Source organism: Cydia amplana, chromosome 4 (genome assembly GCF_948474715.1).
Source record: "Cydia amplana chromosome 4, ilCydAmpl1.1, whole genome shotgun sequence".
Classification (NCBI taxonomy): Eukaryota; Metazoa; Arthropoda; class Insecta; order Lepidoptera; family Tortricidae; genus Cydia; species Cydia amplana.
In genome coordinates, this window is record NC_086072.1 from 1,606,285 (window position 1) to 1,623,158 (window position 16,874).

The 16,874-nt window shown below is 37.8% G+C and overlaps 1 protein-coding gene and 1 non-coding gene across 3 annotated transcripts in view; both read right to left on the reverse strand.

Annotated features, from left to right (window-relative positions):
* Window positions 1–436: 436 nt before the first annotated feature.
* On the reverse strand, window positions 437–515 carry Trnah-gug (transfer RNA histidin (anticodon GUG)). The gene is given in 2 exon segments: window positions 437–472; window positions 479–515. It is a non-coding gene; the product is annotated as a tRNA-His (tRNA).
* Window positions 516–7,401: 6,886 nt separating this feature from the next.
* Window positions 7,402–16,874, reverse strand: part of LOC134663069 (protein eiger) — a 55,214-nt gene continuing 45,741 nt past the window's right edge. The window contains exons 5-9 of one of the 2 annotated variants that reach the window (XM_063519386.1): window positions 15,830–15,926; window positions 12,124–12,205; window positions 9,829–9,927; window positions 9,386–9,438; window positions 7,402–7,782 (exon numbers count right to left, since the gene is read on the reverse strand). In XM_063519386.1, the coding sequence (XP_063375456.1) occupies window positions 7,495–7,782; window positions 9,386–9,438; window positions 9,829–9,927; window positions 12,124–12,205; window positions 15,830–15,926 (619 nt within the window). In that variant the 3' untranslated portion in view covers window positions 7,402–7,494. Of the gene's footprint in view, window positions 7,783–9,385; window positions 9,439–9,775; window positions 9,928–12,123; window positions 12,206–15,829; window positions 15,927–16,874 lie in introns of both variants that reach the window. The other variant, XM_063519385.1, reaches the window with a different exon arrangement.

Consider the following 16,874-nt stretch of genomic DNA (forward strand, 5'->3'; position numbering starts at 1 on the left):
AGCCTATCGCGCCAATTCAAGTTTTAGTTATGCGATCTGATTCCGATACGATACATCATACATCTGTCAGTCTGAAAAGTGACGTTTCTGCAACCAAAAACGTCGCCTTTGATACTGACAAATCATTATTGTATCTGAATCAGATCGCATACCTAAAACTCGAATTGGCCCGTACACCCTCTTATGTGACGTGTCTGAAGTGTCTTATCGTTTACAGCGGTCCATTTGCTACGAGGGTCTACGTGTAGCCGCGTAGAGGTCCGTAGCGAGGTGACGTAGCGAAATGAGAAACATTCATAGAAAATTTTTCACATTGGAAATTAATTCATTCCAACTTTAAGATAGGTAGGTACCTAAATTAATTTTGTATTAAGCAGAAACGTCTGCGAACGATGCTATTAAGCTTCGAAATAAATTAAAAGTGGAAAAAATTCACTGTCTTGGGTGGGACTTGAACCCACGACCACTGGATCACAGTACACAGTACAGTGCTCTACCATCTGAGCTACCAAGACCGTACCGCGAATATTTCCACCATATATGAGCCCTAGGGAGGCTCATAGCGACATCTACCGTAAGAGTCCTACACTTCTTAAACCTTGACCTTCACTTGAGGTAGGTACCTCAAATTGATCACCCACTATCTTTAAGAAGAGAATTTGTACCGTTTAATTAATATTAAACTAATTTAATCTGGCTTTTAGGAGCAGCAATTTAAATACGTATTTAATACAAATTATGAATACGCCTACCACTAAACATCTATCTAAATTAAAACCATAATATAAATGAAATATTTATCCTTTACGCCAGTTGATGGGACTATTATTTGAGTACCTATACTACATATAATTTAAGGAAAAGGTTCTAAAAGAAACAAAAGTAAAGTGATAATTAATTTCTGTGGGAAATGCTAAAATTCTGAATAATATCAAAGCTCTGTCCTGTCCGGAGGCTCTTTATTTAACCGAATAAAACAACCTTTTATCTACGCGTGTTTTCAATTCATTCTTGAAAGTACTTATTGCTTTAGGATAGCACTGTGTTCACATCCTAAAATATCACTTTATCGTGACATCTCTAGGTATTCCAGCCACCAAAGTAATATGGCGGGGTTGTTTTGTTTACGACATTTTGCCCTAGTAATGTTTCCAGTAATTACTTAAATAAATACGTATGTATTACGGTATTACATTCACCTGTTCTTATAGCAAATAGTTTAATTATAGTTAGAAATTATATTGGTAGGTATAAAGTTGGCCAACTAAAGTGTCATTCTATAAAACTTGCTAACTGTGTAAACAAGAGTCTTTTAGTAAATTCATATTTATTGACAGTTTCAATATGGTGGTTTGTTTACATAGTTAGCAAGTTCTATAGAATGATACTTTACGTACATTACATACCTACCCATACCTACGTAAATGTAAAACTATAAATGATGCATCTTAATGGATTTAACGATTTAATGGCGATTTGATGTAAACTTGTAACTTTGTAAAATGGTTCGAAAATCGCATGCGATTTATTGGAAGATCGGTGGAGCCCTATACGTGTCTCACGCCTCTAGAGGCTTTCAATTGTTCCGCGTTCGCAATTTCCATCAAAAACGATTCACGCCCGAATGGACACGTTCCTTTCGGCGTGTTTACTAGATATTGCTTCGGCTGTGCTTGTTCTAAAACCTCGATTAAAACTCGCCTACGTTTTTGGGTTCCGTACTTTTTAGTATTTGTTGTAATAGCGGCAACAGAAATACATAATCTGTGAAAATTTCAACTGTCTAGCTATCACGGTTCATGAGATACAGCCTGGTGACAGACAGACAGATAGACGGACAGTGGAGTCTGAGTAATAGGGTTTCGAAACGTTTATAACTCAACCAAGTTAGACAAAGGGGGTGAGGAATAGTCAGGATAGACGATCCACCATAGAAGTCCGCGGGAAACTTTCTAAAATGTTGTTAGAGTTTTGGCAACGCAGCAGTGTCATGCTTGCCCAGGAACCTGTCAACTTATTTGTATTCTTAGGCCCACTTGCACCATTCCACTAACCCGGGGTTAACCGGTTAAACTTGGAGTTACCATGGTTACCAGTACAATTTGACACTTGGTAAACGGTTTAACCTTTTAACCCCGGGCTAGTGGGATGGTGCAAGTGGGCCTTAGTAAGAGTAAGAACTCTAGGAAGCCAATTCAGACTTACATTTTGTCATCAAAATGACATGTCGTTGTCATTCGCCTGCGCGGCTTGCTCGCGCTAATACAAGGACTTGTATACGAACGTAATGCACGCGTGATAAAAAATGACATCATTTTGATATCAAAATGTACCTAAGTTCGAATTGCCTTCTAGGTTATCTTCAGCATGTCATGCTAAGGAGCCCATGCATCCATTTTCGAGTAGTCGTGTGTTGAATAAATTTTACTAAAGTAAAGTTTGAGATGTCAAGGTTTAAGTATAAATATGAAATAAAAGCTAGATGGAGGAAAAAATGGCAAAGGACCTTGGAAAATATTTACTCAGATGGAAGTATTTGAAGAAATTTTGTTCACTACGAGTAGGCAATTCATTTTATCTTTTAAATAGGTAACTGAGAAATACGGAGATAAACTCTCTCGTTCCTTTGTTCGAAAATTTCTATACGAAGTAAGTAATCCCGTTTGTATAATAATATAATTATTGATAAGGCTCACGGGCAGCGCGGTGCGCTGTAGATGTATTCTATTATGTATCACTACACCTTATAAAACAAAATCCCCCGCCGCGTTTGTGTGTATGTTATGTTCGCGATAAACTCTAAAACTACTTAAAGGATTGTCATGACGTTTTCACCTATCTATAGAGTGATTCTTGAGAAATGTTTAAGTATTATTTGGTCGCTAGTAGTGTCAGAAGGAACTTTGCATAGAGAGCCAACGTTGACGGCCTTTGCCAGAAGTTGTTCCAATTTAATCGGACAATCAGTATTTCCTAATAATTTGAATTTATAAACGTGTTGAGATGAAATCTCGCGCTAGAACGGTCCGACGCTTCAGTTTTCTATAGAAAGCATCACGTGATCACCGATCACGTCATCGAAAACGACGCGTCGGGAGCCTCGGCCCGGACCCTAGCCGTTCCAGGCTACTTTAACAATATTAATAGATAAGTACTTAGGCGATGACGAGAAAGCAATTCAACACCAAGAACTTAGCTGAAAGGAAATGCGCATTGAATTGTATATTCATTGCAATTTATGCTAAGTGCATTGCAATTTATACTAAGTGCATTGCGGGTGACTGCTCTTTGTGAGCTAATATAATTATCTCCGCGCATTGGAGAATCCAATTCAAGTTCCAATAGCTTGAATCCTGGCTGATAATGGTATAAACATTGACATAGATATCTAGGGACTGGCTTTACGGGCAATAATAATGAGGCATGACAGGGGCCAGTACAGCAGCGGTGTGAAATCGCTACAACGCGATTGGTAGATGAGTTCGCATCAGGCGCGCGATTGCTTGACGAGGTCGCATTACGCGCGCTATTGGTCGCAACTAGTTGCGTTAGACTGCACGACTGGCTGGAATTCGTAAGTAGCACCGCTGAACTTGTACCATTTTTAGTGCTCCATTAGCCCGTCCTTAGATATTATACGTCAATGGGTATAATAGGAAAGGTAATTATATCTGATAGGATGCTTTGTTGCACGGTTACTCAATAAATTTTGCAATAATATCAATGAGTTTCGCGGAATTGACTGTTGGAATAGTTGCCGAGTTGCCTCACTTTATGAAATGTGCAATTATCATGCAGAAGATAAACTTTGAATAGCTTTGGACTTTAGTCTAAGTACTGATTAAGAAACGTATTAAGGCAAATTGAGTTTTTGGGTTTTCGTTTTGAAACAAAAACAAACATACGAATGAGGAAAGTATGCCTTCTGTATGGGTTTAGCTCCAGACATATATATTTAGACCCAGGAGATATTTAGTTGCCCTAAGAAATAAACCAAAGAATGTTTAAAATTCTTACTTTATTCAACGTTCACTTTTCTCTCTAGTTGCACAAATAACTATTGTTGCCTACTTTTAAGAAATCTACCTAGGCACAAAAAGTACAAAAAGAAATATTTTACGCTATCCGTGACAATGTATAAATAAATTTTAACAAAGGAGATAAAACGATCTTCCGCTTTTTATCATTCAGGCCTTTTGTTGAATAACTGAATGAATAATTAAATTTATACAGTGGCTAGTCAATATGTAAGATATACAATCTTCTTACAACATCGTGTTCCCGATGTACCTACCTTATCATCGTTGTAGGTGACGCTATCTTGTTTGGCATTTTGGCTTATTGCGTACCTATGAAAACTGTCTACTTACTGACTTCTAAACGTAAGATTGGACTAGATTAACGTCTGTTATACCTAATTATAAGCACAAGAAAGCAAACCAAGGGCAATTTAAATTTATTTTTATTTTTATGAGCGCCATGATTTCGAAATTATGAATGAATATGCTGACATTTATGAATCGCAAAATTCGTAAATAAATATTTAGCGCCATCTACAACAACGACGAATCGACGATAGGTCGATAGGACTCGGCTTTAGGAGTTTGTCAGTCGTTTCTATTTTACTAACCCCTGTAGTCAGATTCATCATTTTACTTATAAAATAGGACTTCTTTTGTCTTTCCACGAATAATTCAGTATTCACGAAAAAATTGCACTTTGACCTCTGCGAAAAACGACCGATTTTAATTAAGTAAAATTTGTATAATCACTGAATGTGGAATTAAACCTATTGTTTAAATTTAAAGCAAGTAGACAAATGATGGCCTCAAAGCTTTGTATAAATTATATAACAAAATCCTTTAATTGAAAGTCTTCTGTCATGATTTAGTCTTGTCTAGACTTTTATTATAGTCAGCAATGATTAAAATCGTGAGATGAAATTTTCTATGACAGGCTTCCATGAAAACAGAGTAATATTGGAATTCGAGAAATGGGCCCCTGGATAGGAGTTTAATTATAGGTTTTATAGGTACTTTCTCTTAATATTTGGACATTTAGACTTTAAGTACATGCTCAGTATAGTATGAAAAAATTAGTTCCAGTGAAATTCCGCAACATGGCGCGTGATATATTCCTGGTCAGTCTTTAAATAAATATGACATATGTAGGCATACATTGCTATACGTGTCTGAGCAGTAAATACCTTTATTACTGAACTGTTTGCCAAAAACATTTCTCCCTCGTTTAGGTTTTGTAAAAAGCTCGGCATTGTTATTCAATGATATTAAAATATTCTTTTCCCTCTGTCTTTTGATGTTTCTTATGAAATGTTATGTTAAGTGTTGTTATGGGCTTTAGCCTTGTAATAGTCGAATGATTGAAGCTTTGTTAAAGGCTGCGTAAACCATGCGTAAACGATCAATATTGCTTAGCCAAAATGCCAATCGCTAACGCTCCGTAGCGAACGAAACGCTACTGTCACTTTCACACTAATATGGAAGAGTGATACAGAGACACCTTGGCTAGGCCGCCTAATGTGCCATGGAAAAGTTCCAGCGAAATTTCCACATGGCAAAGTTTAGATAGCTTGTTTATTATTCTATATAGTCTGTGCGGAAAGTGAAGAGTCGTAGAATGTATGGGGCCCAATACATTCCACGACTCTTCTCTTTCCGCATAGACTCTATCACCACATTTACCACTTTATAAAATTACTAGCTTCTGCCCGCGACTTCGTCTCCGTGAAATGATGATGATGATTGATAAAGTTATGTCCTTTCCCGGGCCTCAAACTATCTCAATAACAAATTTCATCTAAATCGGTTCAGGGGTTTAAGCGTGAAAGGATAACCGCCTGACAGACAGCTACTTTTGCATTTATAATATTAATAAAGAAAAGTAATTATATAAAGGAAACAAATAAAAAACGAATGTACGCTTGTTTTTATTCTTTCCATTTAAAAACATCAATAACGACATTATCATTATCAATTTATAACTATATTTACCGAGAGGTATAAACTTAGCTAAGTTCATTTTATAATAAAATAAATTACAAATAAGTATATTAATAGTTAGTACTTATAATATCAATGGCATTACAGATCTTTTGATTTCACATATGATTAGTTACAATTAGATATACAAAAACATAATCTAGGGCAAGGCAAAAATTTGGTTTACTTATATAAAGACACAAAATTAATATTTACGTATCAAAAAATACAAATATGTGAGTAGGTACAGTCAGCAGCAGGTGTTAAACGGGCGAGGTGTTCAAAATTACCTTGACACGCTCTTATTCTCAATAGCAATTATTCAAGATAATTTTGAACACCTCGCTCGCTTAGCAACTTCTGCTGCTCACTGTACCTAAGGTGAAAACAATACCACTTAGGTAAGTAATTTTTTGTTCTGTAAAGGATTCAAAAAAACCATAGTTATCATATTTGTACCTAGACGGGTGCCTATTGCACAACACTAAAGTGCATAAACGGATTTTAAATTCAGAATCTGAATAATTATAATCTCTAATTACTGTCTATGGTCACTGAATGATTTCATTGGTCATTATCACATACTGTCATCTGCAATTCATTGCGACGTTTAATCGATTAATTGAATTCATTGCTCCTATCTAAAATAGGATGCTATAGATGGTCAATCTAATTTATCAGTAGGTAAATAAGAACCAAAAAAACTATACTGTCCTTTTCTTTTGGGGGCTAGTACTATTGTAAGACAAAGATAGTATGATTATCTCTGTCTATGTTTGAAATGAGACAGTCCTTTGACAAACTATATATCTTGCAAGTGTTGCAACAATAATCGCATGCGAACAGCGGTGACATCAGGAGAAGACATTAGAATTTATTATTGTCTATGGAATAAATATATACAGAGACCATAGACATTTAAATCTAGGTTTAAAAGCCGTGTGAGACGGTCTTTACATGGGCATTCTAAAAAGAATAATGGCACTTGTTTGACTATATATAAATCATTATAACTATTGTAAAACATCCGGGCCGGCGGGTGAAGTTAGCATAGCCAACATGCAAAATATAGTTAACACTAACTAAACTTAAAAAAACCATTCGCGGAAATATATTTGTTGTCTAAATACTAGGATTCCATATGAAATATATGAAATACTTAATATCTTGTTCACTATCGAGTAAAAATATATGAAAGCTTTAAGGCCTCTACTCACCTTACAACAAATCGCATGCTGCGAGTTTTGATACATTTCAGCTTTTGATCGATCCATTGAATTTGTCGACCATACTTAGCCAGTAATGTATCTAAAATCGTATGCGTATTGTAACAAGGTAAGAATCTACGGCTCTACAAATAAGTTTTAGTCAGATATTTTCGCACGCTTCGATATTGAGATATTATTGCAGGAGTACAACTACTAATTAGACGCAACCAAATATTTTCCGCGTACAGACGAAAAATAACGGCCCTAACATAGACACAGCTAAAAAATTATAACTCTTGATTCGGATCCTCAGCATCAGCCAGTTTAATAAGACCGATGAAACTCTTTTCCGGCTCCATTAACGAATGCCGATCCCCTCCGGTATTCCGGACGGCCAATCTGTCACCCGTTTTTAAGAACAAAGCGGCGGCAGAGAAGCAGGAATTCGGTTTCTCGAGGGGTTCGCTAGAGTGAGACGACTGCGCGCATTGGAGGAGTGTCTCTCTCCCTTCTATCTCAGCGTTGGTGCGGTGGAGCACCCAGGAGATTATGTCATGGGTGTCCAGGTAGTAGATCTGTGGAAAATGGAGTCAGGTCAGTATTATATCAGTCTTAAGGAATTAGACATAATGAATAGTGGTTCTTTATGGTACATATTTTAGTCCCAGTCCTTTCATCCAAATCGCTAACCTATGCTTGCATCATCTAGTAATTATTAGTCATCTATAGTTCGTTGTTTTTAGCATTAGAAAGAACTTGAAAGAAGGTAAGCGACTTTGACATGTCTTTTAATTGAAAAACACTTTTTAAAAATCAATAACTATTACTTATGAAAGCAGAAGACTATAAAAGATCGTATTAGATTCATAATTGTTACATATTTACCGTAACTTATTTTTAAAATGTGTTTTTCAATTAAATTAAATTAAATTAAATTTATTTAAGACCAACAAAGGATCAATTTCGTTAGTGACACATTTAATCTTACAACTAATGTTAGTAGGTACACACACACAAACTTATTAACTAACTACATTAATCATTATATTTACATATTTATTAAAAGACACATCAAGATTGTTTACCTTATTTCTAATGCTAAAAAAACGAACTATATGTAAACCTTTGACAGTTGCCAACCCCATTATACGCTCCAAGTCTACTTAAATAGTTCTAAAGAATAAATTGAAGAAGACAATATTTCTACTCGATTGGTCGACCAATTATTTTGGCTTTTATCAATTCATATCAAATTGTAATTTATTACAATGACGAAAGGAAGTTTCCGTAAAACACCTTTTGGTTTCCAAGATCAAATTAAAAACTTTCGATGTCAGGTGTCTTCATTACTTAAGTACTTACCTATTATCTGGAATGAAGTATAATTTTGTAATCCGATATAGATACCCCGGGGGATGGAAGTTGAGACTATTGTAAATTAGTTTTGTTATAGGCTCCGTGAAGTTTATGTTTATATTGTCCATGCTGTCTAAAGTTAGTACCTTTAGGGATTTGAATTATTTTGTGAAAAATAAGCTTTATTTATTTTATTTATTTATTTAGAAATTTAAATCAGGCAACAAGGCACATACATACATATCTACATGTCACTTAGGGCTACTTGAACCTCACTTGAACCATTCACTAACCCGGGGTTAATCGGTTAAACCTGGAGTTACCATAGTTACCAGTACAATTTGACACTGGGTTAACAGTTTAACCGGATAAACCTGGAGTTACCATGGTTACCAGTACAATTTGACACTGAGTTAACCGATACATGTGATTTTATACCATGTAATCATTTTAATCATGCAAAAACCACTAAAAATGTTTTTTATTCGTAAAACAGGCATCATAATTAGGGAAAAATCGGAAACTCTCAAATAAAATGCACAATACATCTAAAACTACTACCTATTTAAAAAATGTACCTGCCCATAGACGAGGTAAGTACCTACACGCCCGTGTCTCTCACGTGCACGTGCCCCTTGTTGGTGAGCGTGGGGCGCGGGTGCTGGGACGACATGATCCAAGGGGCGGGGCACTCACACGTGGTTGTGTCGCACCTGAATATAGGCGAGGTACACTCCCATGTCTCACATGGACGCTGGCCCTTGTTCGTGAGCGTGGACGGTCCAGGGGGCGGGCACACATTGTGGACACACGGACACTCACCTGCACATAGACGAGGTACACGCCAGTGTTTCTCACGTGCACGTGTCCCTTGTTGGTCAACGTTGGACCCGGGTGCGGGGACATGGTCCAGGGGGCGGGGTACACGTTGTGAACAGACGAACACTCACCTGCACATACACGAGGTACACGCCCGTGTCTCTCACGTGCACGTGCCCCTTGCTGGTGAGCGTGAGGCGCGGGTGCGGGGACGACATGGTCCAGTGGGAGGGGTACACGTTGTAGACAGACGAACACTAACCTGCACATAGACGAGGTACACGCCCGTGTCTCTCACGTGCACGTGCCCCTTGCTGGTGAGCGTGAGGCGCGGGTGCGGGGACGACATGGTCCAGTGGGAGGGGTACACGTTGTAGACAGACGAACACTAACCTGCACATAGACGAGGTACACGCCCGTGTCTCTCACGTGCACGTGCCCCTTGCTGGTGAGCGTGGGGCGCGGGTGCGGGGACGACATGGTCCAGGGGGCGGGGTACCACACGTTGTGGACGGCATCGTGGGCCACGCGGATTAGGCCGTTGCCTGTAATAAAAATATACGTTTACAGTACACTAATGCGTAAAATAGCACTTTTCGTGCGTATGTCGAAACTTTAAAGTGCCATATGTACTGTAAAACGTTGTTCGATACATGTGCGAATAGGTAATTCGCAACTCGTGTCGATTTAAAACACTCCCTTCGGTCGTGTTTTAATTTATCGCCACTCGTTTCGAATTTCCTCTTTTTCGCACTTGTATCGAAAATAACTATTTTGATAAACCTATATAGTTTAGTATTAAAACTGTCCCATGCCCCACATATGGGTCACGGCAAGCCTCTATTAAAAGGCCATAAGGTTGACAGTTAACAGTTGGGACAGTGAACGTGTTAAGTATGTAAGTATATAGTTGCGGTAGAGTGTTTTGTTGATAAAGTATCATTAGCTTCATTCAGATTTTGTAGGTATCCATTAGGTATTTTCGAAATTACCCGGGTGAACCGATTAAAACAATGATAAAAAGTGTAAAATCAGCCGCAATTTATATTTTTCTAATTTAATAAAAATAAAGTTTCTTGCCGTGTTTTTCCTTTTTCCTAGTTTCTAATCAAATCCATTTTAACTCTTAACTAAATTGTAAATTGACCGTTTTGAACGACAATGCCGACAGAAAGATTTGCATTTATTTTCTCCCCCCTACCTCAGTGCCACAACCCCCTCTTTACGCTAATGGTTGTTTTGCAACAACTAACAACTTGCTTGTTTGTGAGCTATTTTTAAATTGCACAAGGAGAAAACATTTTTCTACAAAAATCTGTCACTGTGAACCTTATAGCTATTATAATAAGGACCATCTATGTACAATTAGGAGTTTTGCTGTTTGTACATTTCAATTATGTAACTGCAAAATAAGACAAAAACTAAGTACTTCGTGTTTATTTTTCTCTATAACTAATTATTTTATGTAAGGCGAAGTAGGTTCTGAGTACCTAATCAATCATGAACTTCGATCAACACGGAAGGGATGCGGCATTCGCACTATTTCCCCTCTGCCTAGGTACAAGATCAACTGATCTAGCGCGGGTAATAAAACTAGTTGCGCTCGGATTTTTAACTAGACCGAGTCCAGACGCGCGAGTGAACACAGCAGCAGAAAAAAATGCCTAATTGCTCGGTTTTTTGTTGTAAAAAGAGGTCGGGGACATCAAATTTACAAAAAGAAGGTGTTATATTTCACACGTAATATTTTTTTTACATGTCATACGTTTAATTATATTTAAACACAATTATTATATTTTAGTCTCATTTAATTGCTGGATTTATCGATTTTTCTCGCCCAGTACAAATTGCGGATCGGTCGAGCAACAAATCCGACTTCTCATCTCTTGACGAAAATGTGTTAGTGTGCGTGTTGTGACACTTGTGACTCGTCCGTACACAAAAACAGATCGAGGTGTGCAAGATTTGTCTGTGTAGGGTGTCATTTTCTATGTATTTGTGTCGTCATTACAGATTGGATTTTGTATGCAAGTGTGTGAGAAGTGCGACTGTGTGCACGTTCCCCCCCGCGAAAAATGGCAGAATGATTTGAATGTCAAGATATCGCTTGGGCCTATCCCTTCCGACCTGTCGGAAGCCCGTGTTGATCGAAGATCATGAAAGTTAACTCGGACTTGCGAAACTGTGACATGTTAAGAAAAAATATATGCAAAAATATTAATCATAAAACTAATTAATCGTCCACAATAGTTAATCCGTTAATGTTTTGTGCATCATCATCATCATCATTGGCCATAAAGTCTATTACAGACTATACATAGAAACAGTGTAAGCCAATACGGGAGCAAACACGATTACACGACCACAGGCCTGGCAGGTGAAATGTGCCCGTGTTGAACAGGCGGCCCAGCCAAGGTAACGATCGCTATCGCTTCGCCATCGAATCGCTTTGTGTGACAGTGACAGTTGCGTTTCGTTCGCTACGTAGCGTTAGCGATTGGCATGTTGTCTACGGGGCCAGGTGTTGCTCTGATGGCGCTTGGCTCGCTTACTTGCGTTTTGTGCACGTATGTATGTATATACTTTATTGCACGGTGTAGGTAATCCGCTTAGATCGGACACACGGCGCCGCTGCACCGCGCGGAACGGCGGGCCGTCGTGTGTTCGATGCAGGGCTCTAGGCGGTGCCACACCGCTACGGGATTATTTGCCTTATCTTATGCAGTTTACACTGTAGGTACCTTTGTAATGCTCGTGCACCTCCGGGTTGAGATGGCTGGTGTTGCCGTGGAAGTGGGCCGCCACGAACGGCCGCCGACCCTCCTGCGAACGATAACTATATTTATAGTTCGTTTTTTTAGCATTAGAAAGAACTTGAAAGAAGGTAAGCGATCTTGACATGTCTTTTAATTGAAAAACGCTTTTTTTTAAATCAGTAAGTTCTTATGAAAGCAGAAGAATATAAATGATCGTATTAGATTCATAATTGTTACATAGGTATTTGCCGCAACTTATTTTTAAAATGTGTTTTTCAATTAAAAGACACATCAAGATTGTTTACCTTATTTCTAATGCTAAAAAAAAACGAAGTATAATACATGTCGGATTTCAGATGTTAGGGTATCTCCGTCCGTCACAACAACACCGTATAAGATTTAGTACTTTTAAAGATACGTTGATGGTATTATGGTTTTAATTTGCAATTTAAATTTACCAAATGGAGCACTTACACTAAGAGGCTAAGTTGTGTGGGTTTCCACACGCTTGACGGTAAGGCTTACTAAAGGAAATAAGCAAACATACATACATTCGGCAAAACTTCTACAATTTTTAGCTACGAAAACTGTACCAGACATAGATAGGTACTATGCAAAGGATCACGTCAGGTATCATAATAGGTAATAATTTAAGCACGTTTAAGTTTAACTTTAGAGTGTACAAAATAATAATAATTTAAGCACACCATTTTAAAATACGAGCGTAATTTTTATTTAATAGGAGCGGTTGATCGATTATTGTGGTACTACATAGTTCGATTTCTAAATATCGTCCCATAATATTTATTATTTATTTATACAATATTTCAGCAAACCAATTTTTTGTAAACAATATAATGATACATTATTCTTTTAATGCTTGAAGTTAATTTAACGTTCTACTTAGCATTAACCCGGGCGAAATAAATTGTATTTAAGGTAAGACACGCTCATGCGATCAAAAGTAAATCTTATAACGTTAAAATAAGGTTTATCAGTTGTGTGACTTTTTTGGTACAAACACAGTAGCTAATCTAAGAAATTGGAGCAAGCAAGGTCGACTGGTTCGTTTAAAAAAAACATAGGTATATAACATAAAATAGGTTTTTATAGCGCTATTATAATGTCTTTATTGTCCACTACAGAAAAGTAAATGTAAAATAGTTCATCAACGATGCTATCTTCTTGTACAAAATAAAATATTAAGTATTAAGAAAAACCTAATTCTGTTAGATAATAACTATTACAGCTCAAAGAGAATTCAATTTTCCACAACTAAAGAATAATGATAACAAAAAATAACTGATTGTAAAAAACCCTAATACTGACGTGTCACCTGCAATGAACCGACGTCAGCGGGCTGTCAACGTGTTACTTAGTACTGACGTCACTGCGAGCACTGGGTTTATTAGTAGACCTCAAAGTTTTCTCTCATTTTCTTGGCTTCAGTGAGCTTAAACACGCATAGCAACCCTGAGTCTTAGCGGCTAAGTGATATTTGCTTAAAGCTTTGGCTTAAAGGTCTCGTAACCAGGCCATAAAATACATAAAATAAACAAGCAACAACGGTTGCACTCCGGGAGTGCCGATAGAAGTGAAAACTCACCTCACTATGTTACCGACGCCCGGTAACATACGTTTAGCGGAGGATTCTATTTATTTATTATAAGTATATTATTATCATTCTCAAATAAGATCACACTTTTTCATTGACATGTTTATTTACATACTGCCATGACAACGTCAAATTATTTGAACATAGGTAAAGAGTCTTGAAATGGAGTCCGCAACATAAATGTCAAATAACATTGAGTTTTTCTTTATAGATTTAAATGCCATTTAAATTATGAGTGGCCACCTTACGGGGCTTACGGTCACGTGATCGCCTTACGCCCCTTACGGTCACGTGATCGCCTTACGCTGTCTCGAGTTTATCATTTTTCCCCGCCTCAAAAAGTGCCCAGCGCCGCTAAAGAAGTTTTCACTTCAAAAAAAAACCTAAGTGATATTCAAAATGGATTCAATCGTTTGCCACACTGTAATATGTTTTCCATGGTTAGGTACCTATCGCAACATCAAAAGATTATTTTCACTTCAGCAGCTCAAATGAGGGTTATATGATGCTGGAAAACAGTGAGCAAAATTCGATGAATATTTTGCACACTGAGTGACACAAATAATTTCAAAGTACAGAGTATATATTAATTGGAATTGGCATGGACATTGGTATGGGTGAATGGGTGTTTGGATGAACAGACGGCTGGGTAAATGGGTGTTAGGGTGAATGAGTGGGCTGTCAACGTGTTAATTAGTACTGACGTCACTGCGAGCGACTGGGCTATTAGGCCTCCAAAGCTTTCTCTCGTTTTTTTGGCTTCAGTGAACAGCCCAACCACGCTTAACCCTGAGACTTATGTTTTTTACTTGGAAGTCCGATCCCTGCCTTCTTTTTGAATAACAAGGGTCAGCATACATTTTTAAAATGTCCATCCCGTTTTATGTAGGTACAGTTGACCTATTTTATTTCTGGGTTAATTTATATTAAATTCAGCATAAAGGATGACTCACGCTATTTAAAACGATATTTGATAACGGATGGTCTTAAATCATGTAAACCCAAACGCAGTACTTGAGCGGCTTGCGGCACAATACTTGAGGGGTAATTTTTGAGCTCTAATCAAGTAATCACACTTCTATAGATATTCTATAGGTTTCCACGGAAGACCAGCGTCAAGGTATTCATAAGATACCTTGACATACCAAGCTGAGTGGAAACCTTTTCAGTGACGTTTTAAATTTAAACCGTTTTTGTGACATTTTTTTTGTAAAATTTTGTTGTATAAGCGAAGCGTCTTGAATAAATCTTAATATTCTGTTCTATTATATTCTATTCTACTACATAATTACTGCTCGAAGTATTCGAGAGCCGAGTGCCCCCGAGTAATTGAGCGATATAACACTGACATCACAATAGGTACCTAACTTTGATGTTTGCGTTCATATGACGAAACTAAAACCATTTGAAGCGAGTTAGTGTGCGAATTTGCCTGTTCCGACGTATTTGCCTAGCAATATCACGTTCACGCCGCCGGCATACTTCATTAACGCTGCAATATACACCGAGTTCAGAGGAATAACGCCACTAACGCCGAGAGGCCTTTTATAAACTGCACTAGTAATACAAGCGGGAGTCTCCGTGGTAAGGATGGATTTATGACGGATGTATTGTGAAGCTACGTGAAAGTCAGCTACCGCTCCGCTGGCATCCGAACATCAGTAGTTTCGGGGATAAAGGGTGATGGTCGGACAGACAGACAGACGCACGAGTAATCCTATAAGGGTTTCATTTTTTCCTTTTGAGGTAAATCAGTATCTGATCACCACTAGCTGACGTATCCATCACTTTATAGGCAGCTGAATCTTTTAGGTTAGCTGTAATCACACCTTTTCAAAGTATTTTTTTTGTACGTTATTGGTCGGCTTGGTAACCATTCCTTAGTTCACCAATGGCGCGACAGCTAACGTTCCCGAGGCATCATAACATAATACAGCTTCGACTGAATCCATTACAACTTACGAATACGTGTTAGAGTTTGGAAAACTTTTGATCTCAGGGCTCAGGCTCATAATTCTTTAGCTTAGTTCCTGTGTTGTTTAAACTAAACTTATGGTACTGGGTAATATTACTCACGTCATCACTGTTCCGAACTGTTCTTGAGACTGTGTGCTGGAAGTTGAACATCTTGGGCGAGTCAGAGCTTGAGTACTTCTTCATCTTACGACGGGGGCTGGAAACAAAATTAATATTGGTCATAACCTTTCACAATGTGTATGGTGGTCAAATATCGTGGGTAATAAACTGACTAAGGCACTGGCGGTAAGCTTCACGTGAGTTTATTTGCGAGGAGATTTTTTGTTTTATTGAAACGTATTTTGTGATTGATTTGTTTTAATAAAGAAGTTTATTCGTTTATTCATACCACTTGCAACCTTATAACTAAAAGTAATTACTATGTAAAAAGCTGCATTTTTGATACCTAAATAAATGATTTGTCATTTTCATTTTCAATTAATCTTAACTTTGAGACTGTTTTTGAGACTAGCGCTTTTGAGGAATAAATTCAAAAGCACAGTTTCTATTAAGTATGAACTTTTCACTTAAAAGTTTAGAGAACTGCAATAAGAAAGGTTTTTAATTAAACGTTGTAGAAGTTTTAATTGTTCCTAGGGCTCTTTGATAACTTTAACTAAAATGGTGGAAAAGGCCAGGCGTTAGGTAACGCGAAGGTGCACTAAGTGATTTAGAGAAAAACTACGTGTAACTATTGAAAGCTGATTTTTAGGGTTCCGTACCCAAAGGGTAAAAACGGGACCCTATTACTAAGACTCCGCTGTCCGTCCGTCCGTCCGTCCGTCCGTCTGTCACCAGGCTGTATCTCACGAACCGTGATAGCTAGACAGTTGAAATTTTCACAGATGATGTATTTCTGTTGCCGCTATAACAACAAATACTAAAAACAGAATAAAATAAAGATTTAAGTGGGGCTCCCATACAACAAACGTGATTTTTGACCGAAGTTAAGCAACGTCGGGCGGGGTCAGTACTTGGATGGGTGACCGTTTTTTTTTGCTTGTTTTGCTCTATTTTTTGTTGATGGTGCGGAACCCTCCGTGCGCGAGTCCGACTCGCACTTGGCCGGTTTTTTAATTACTTAATTAAATATATACTTAGGTTA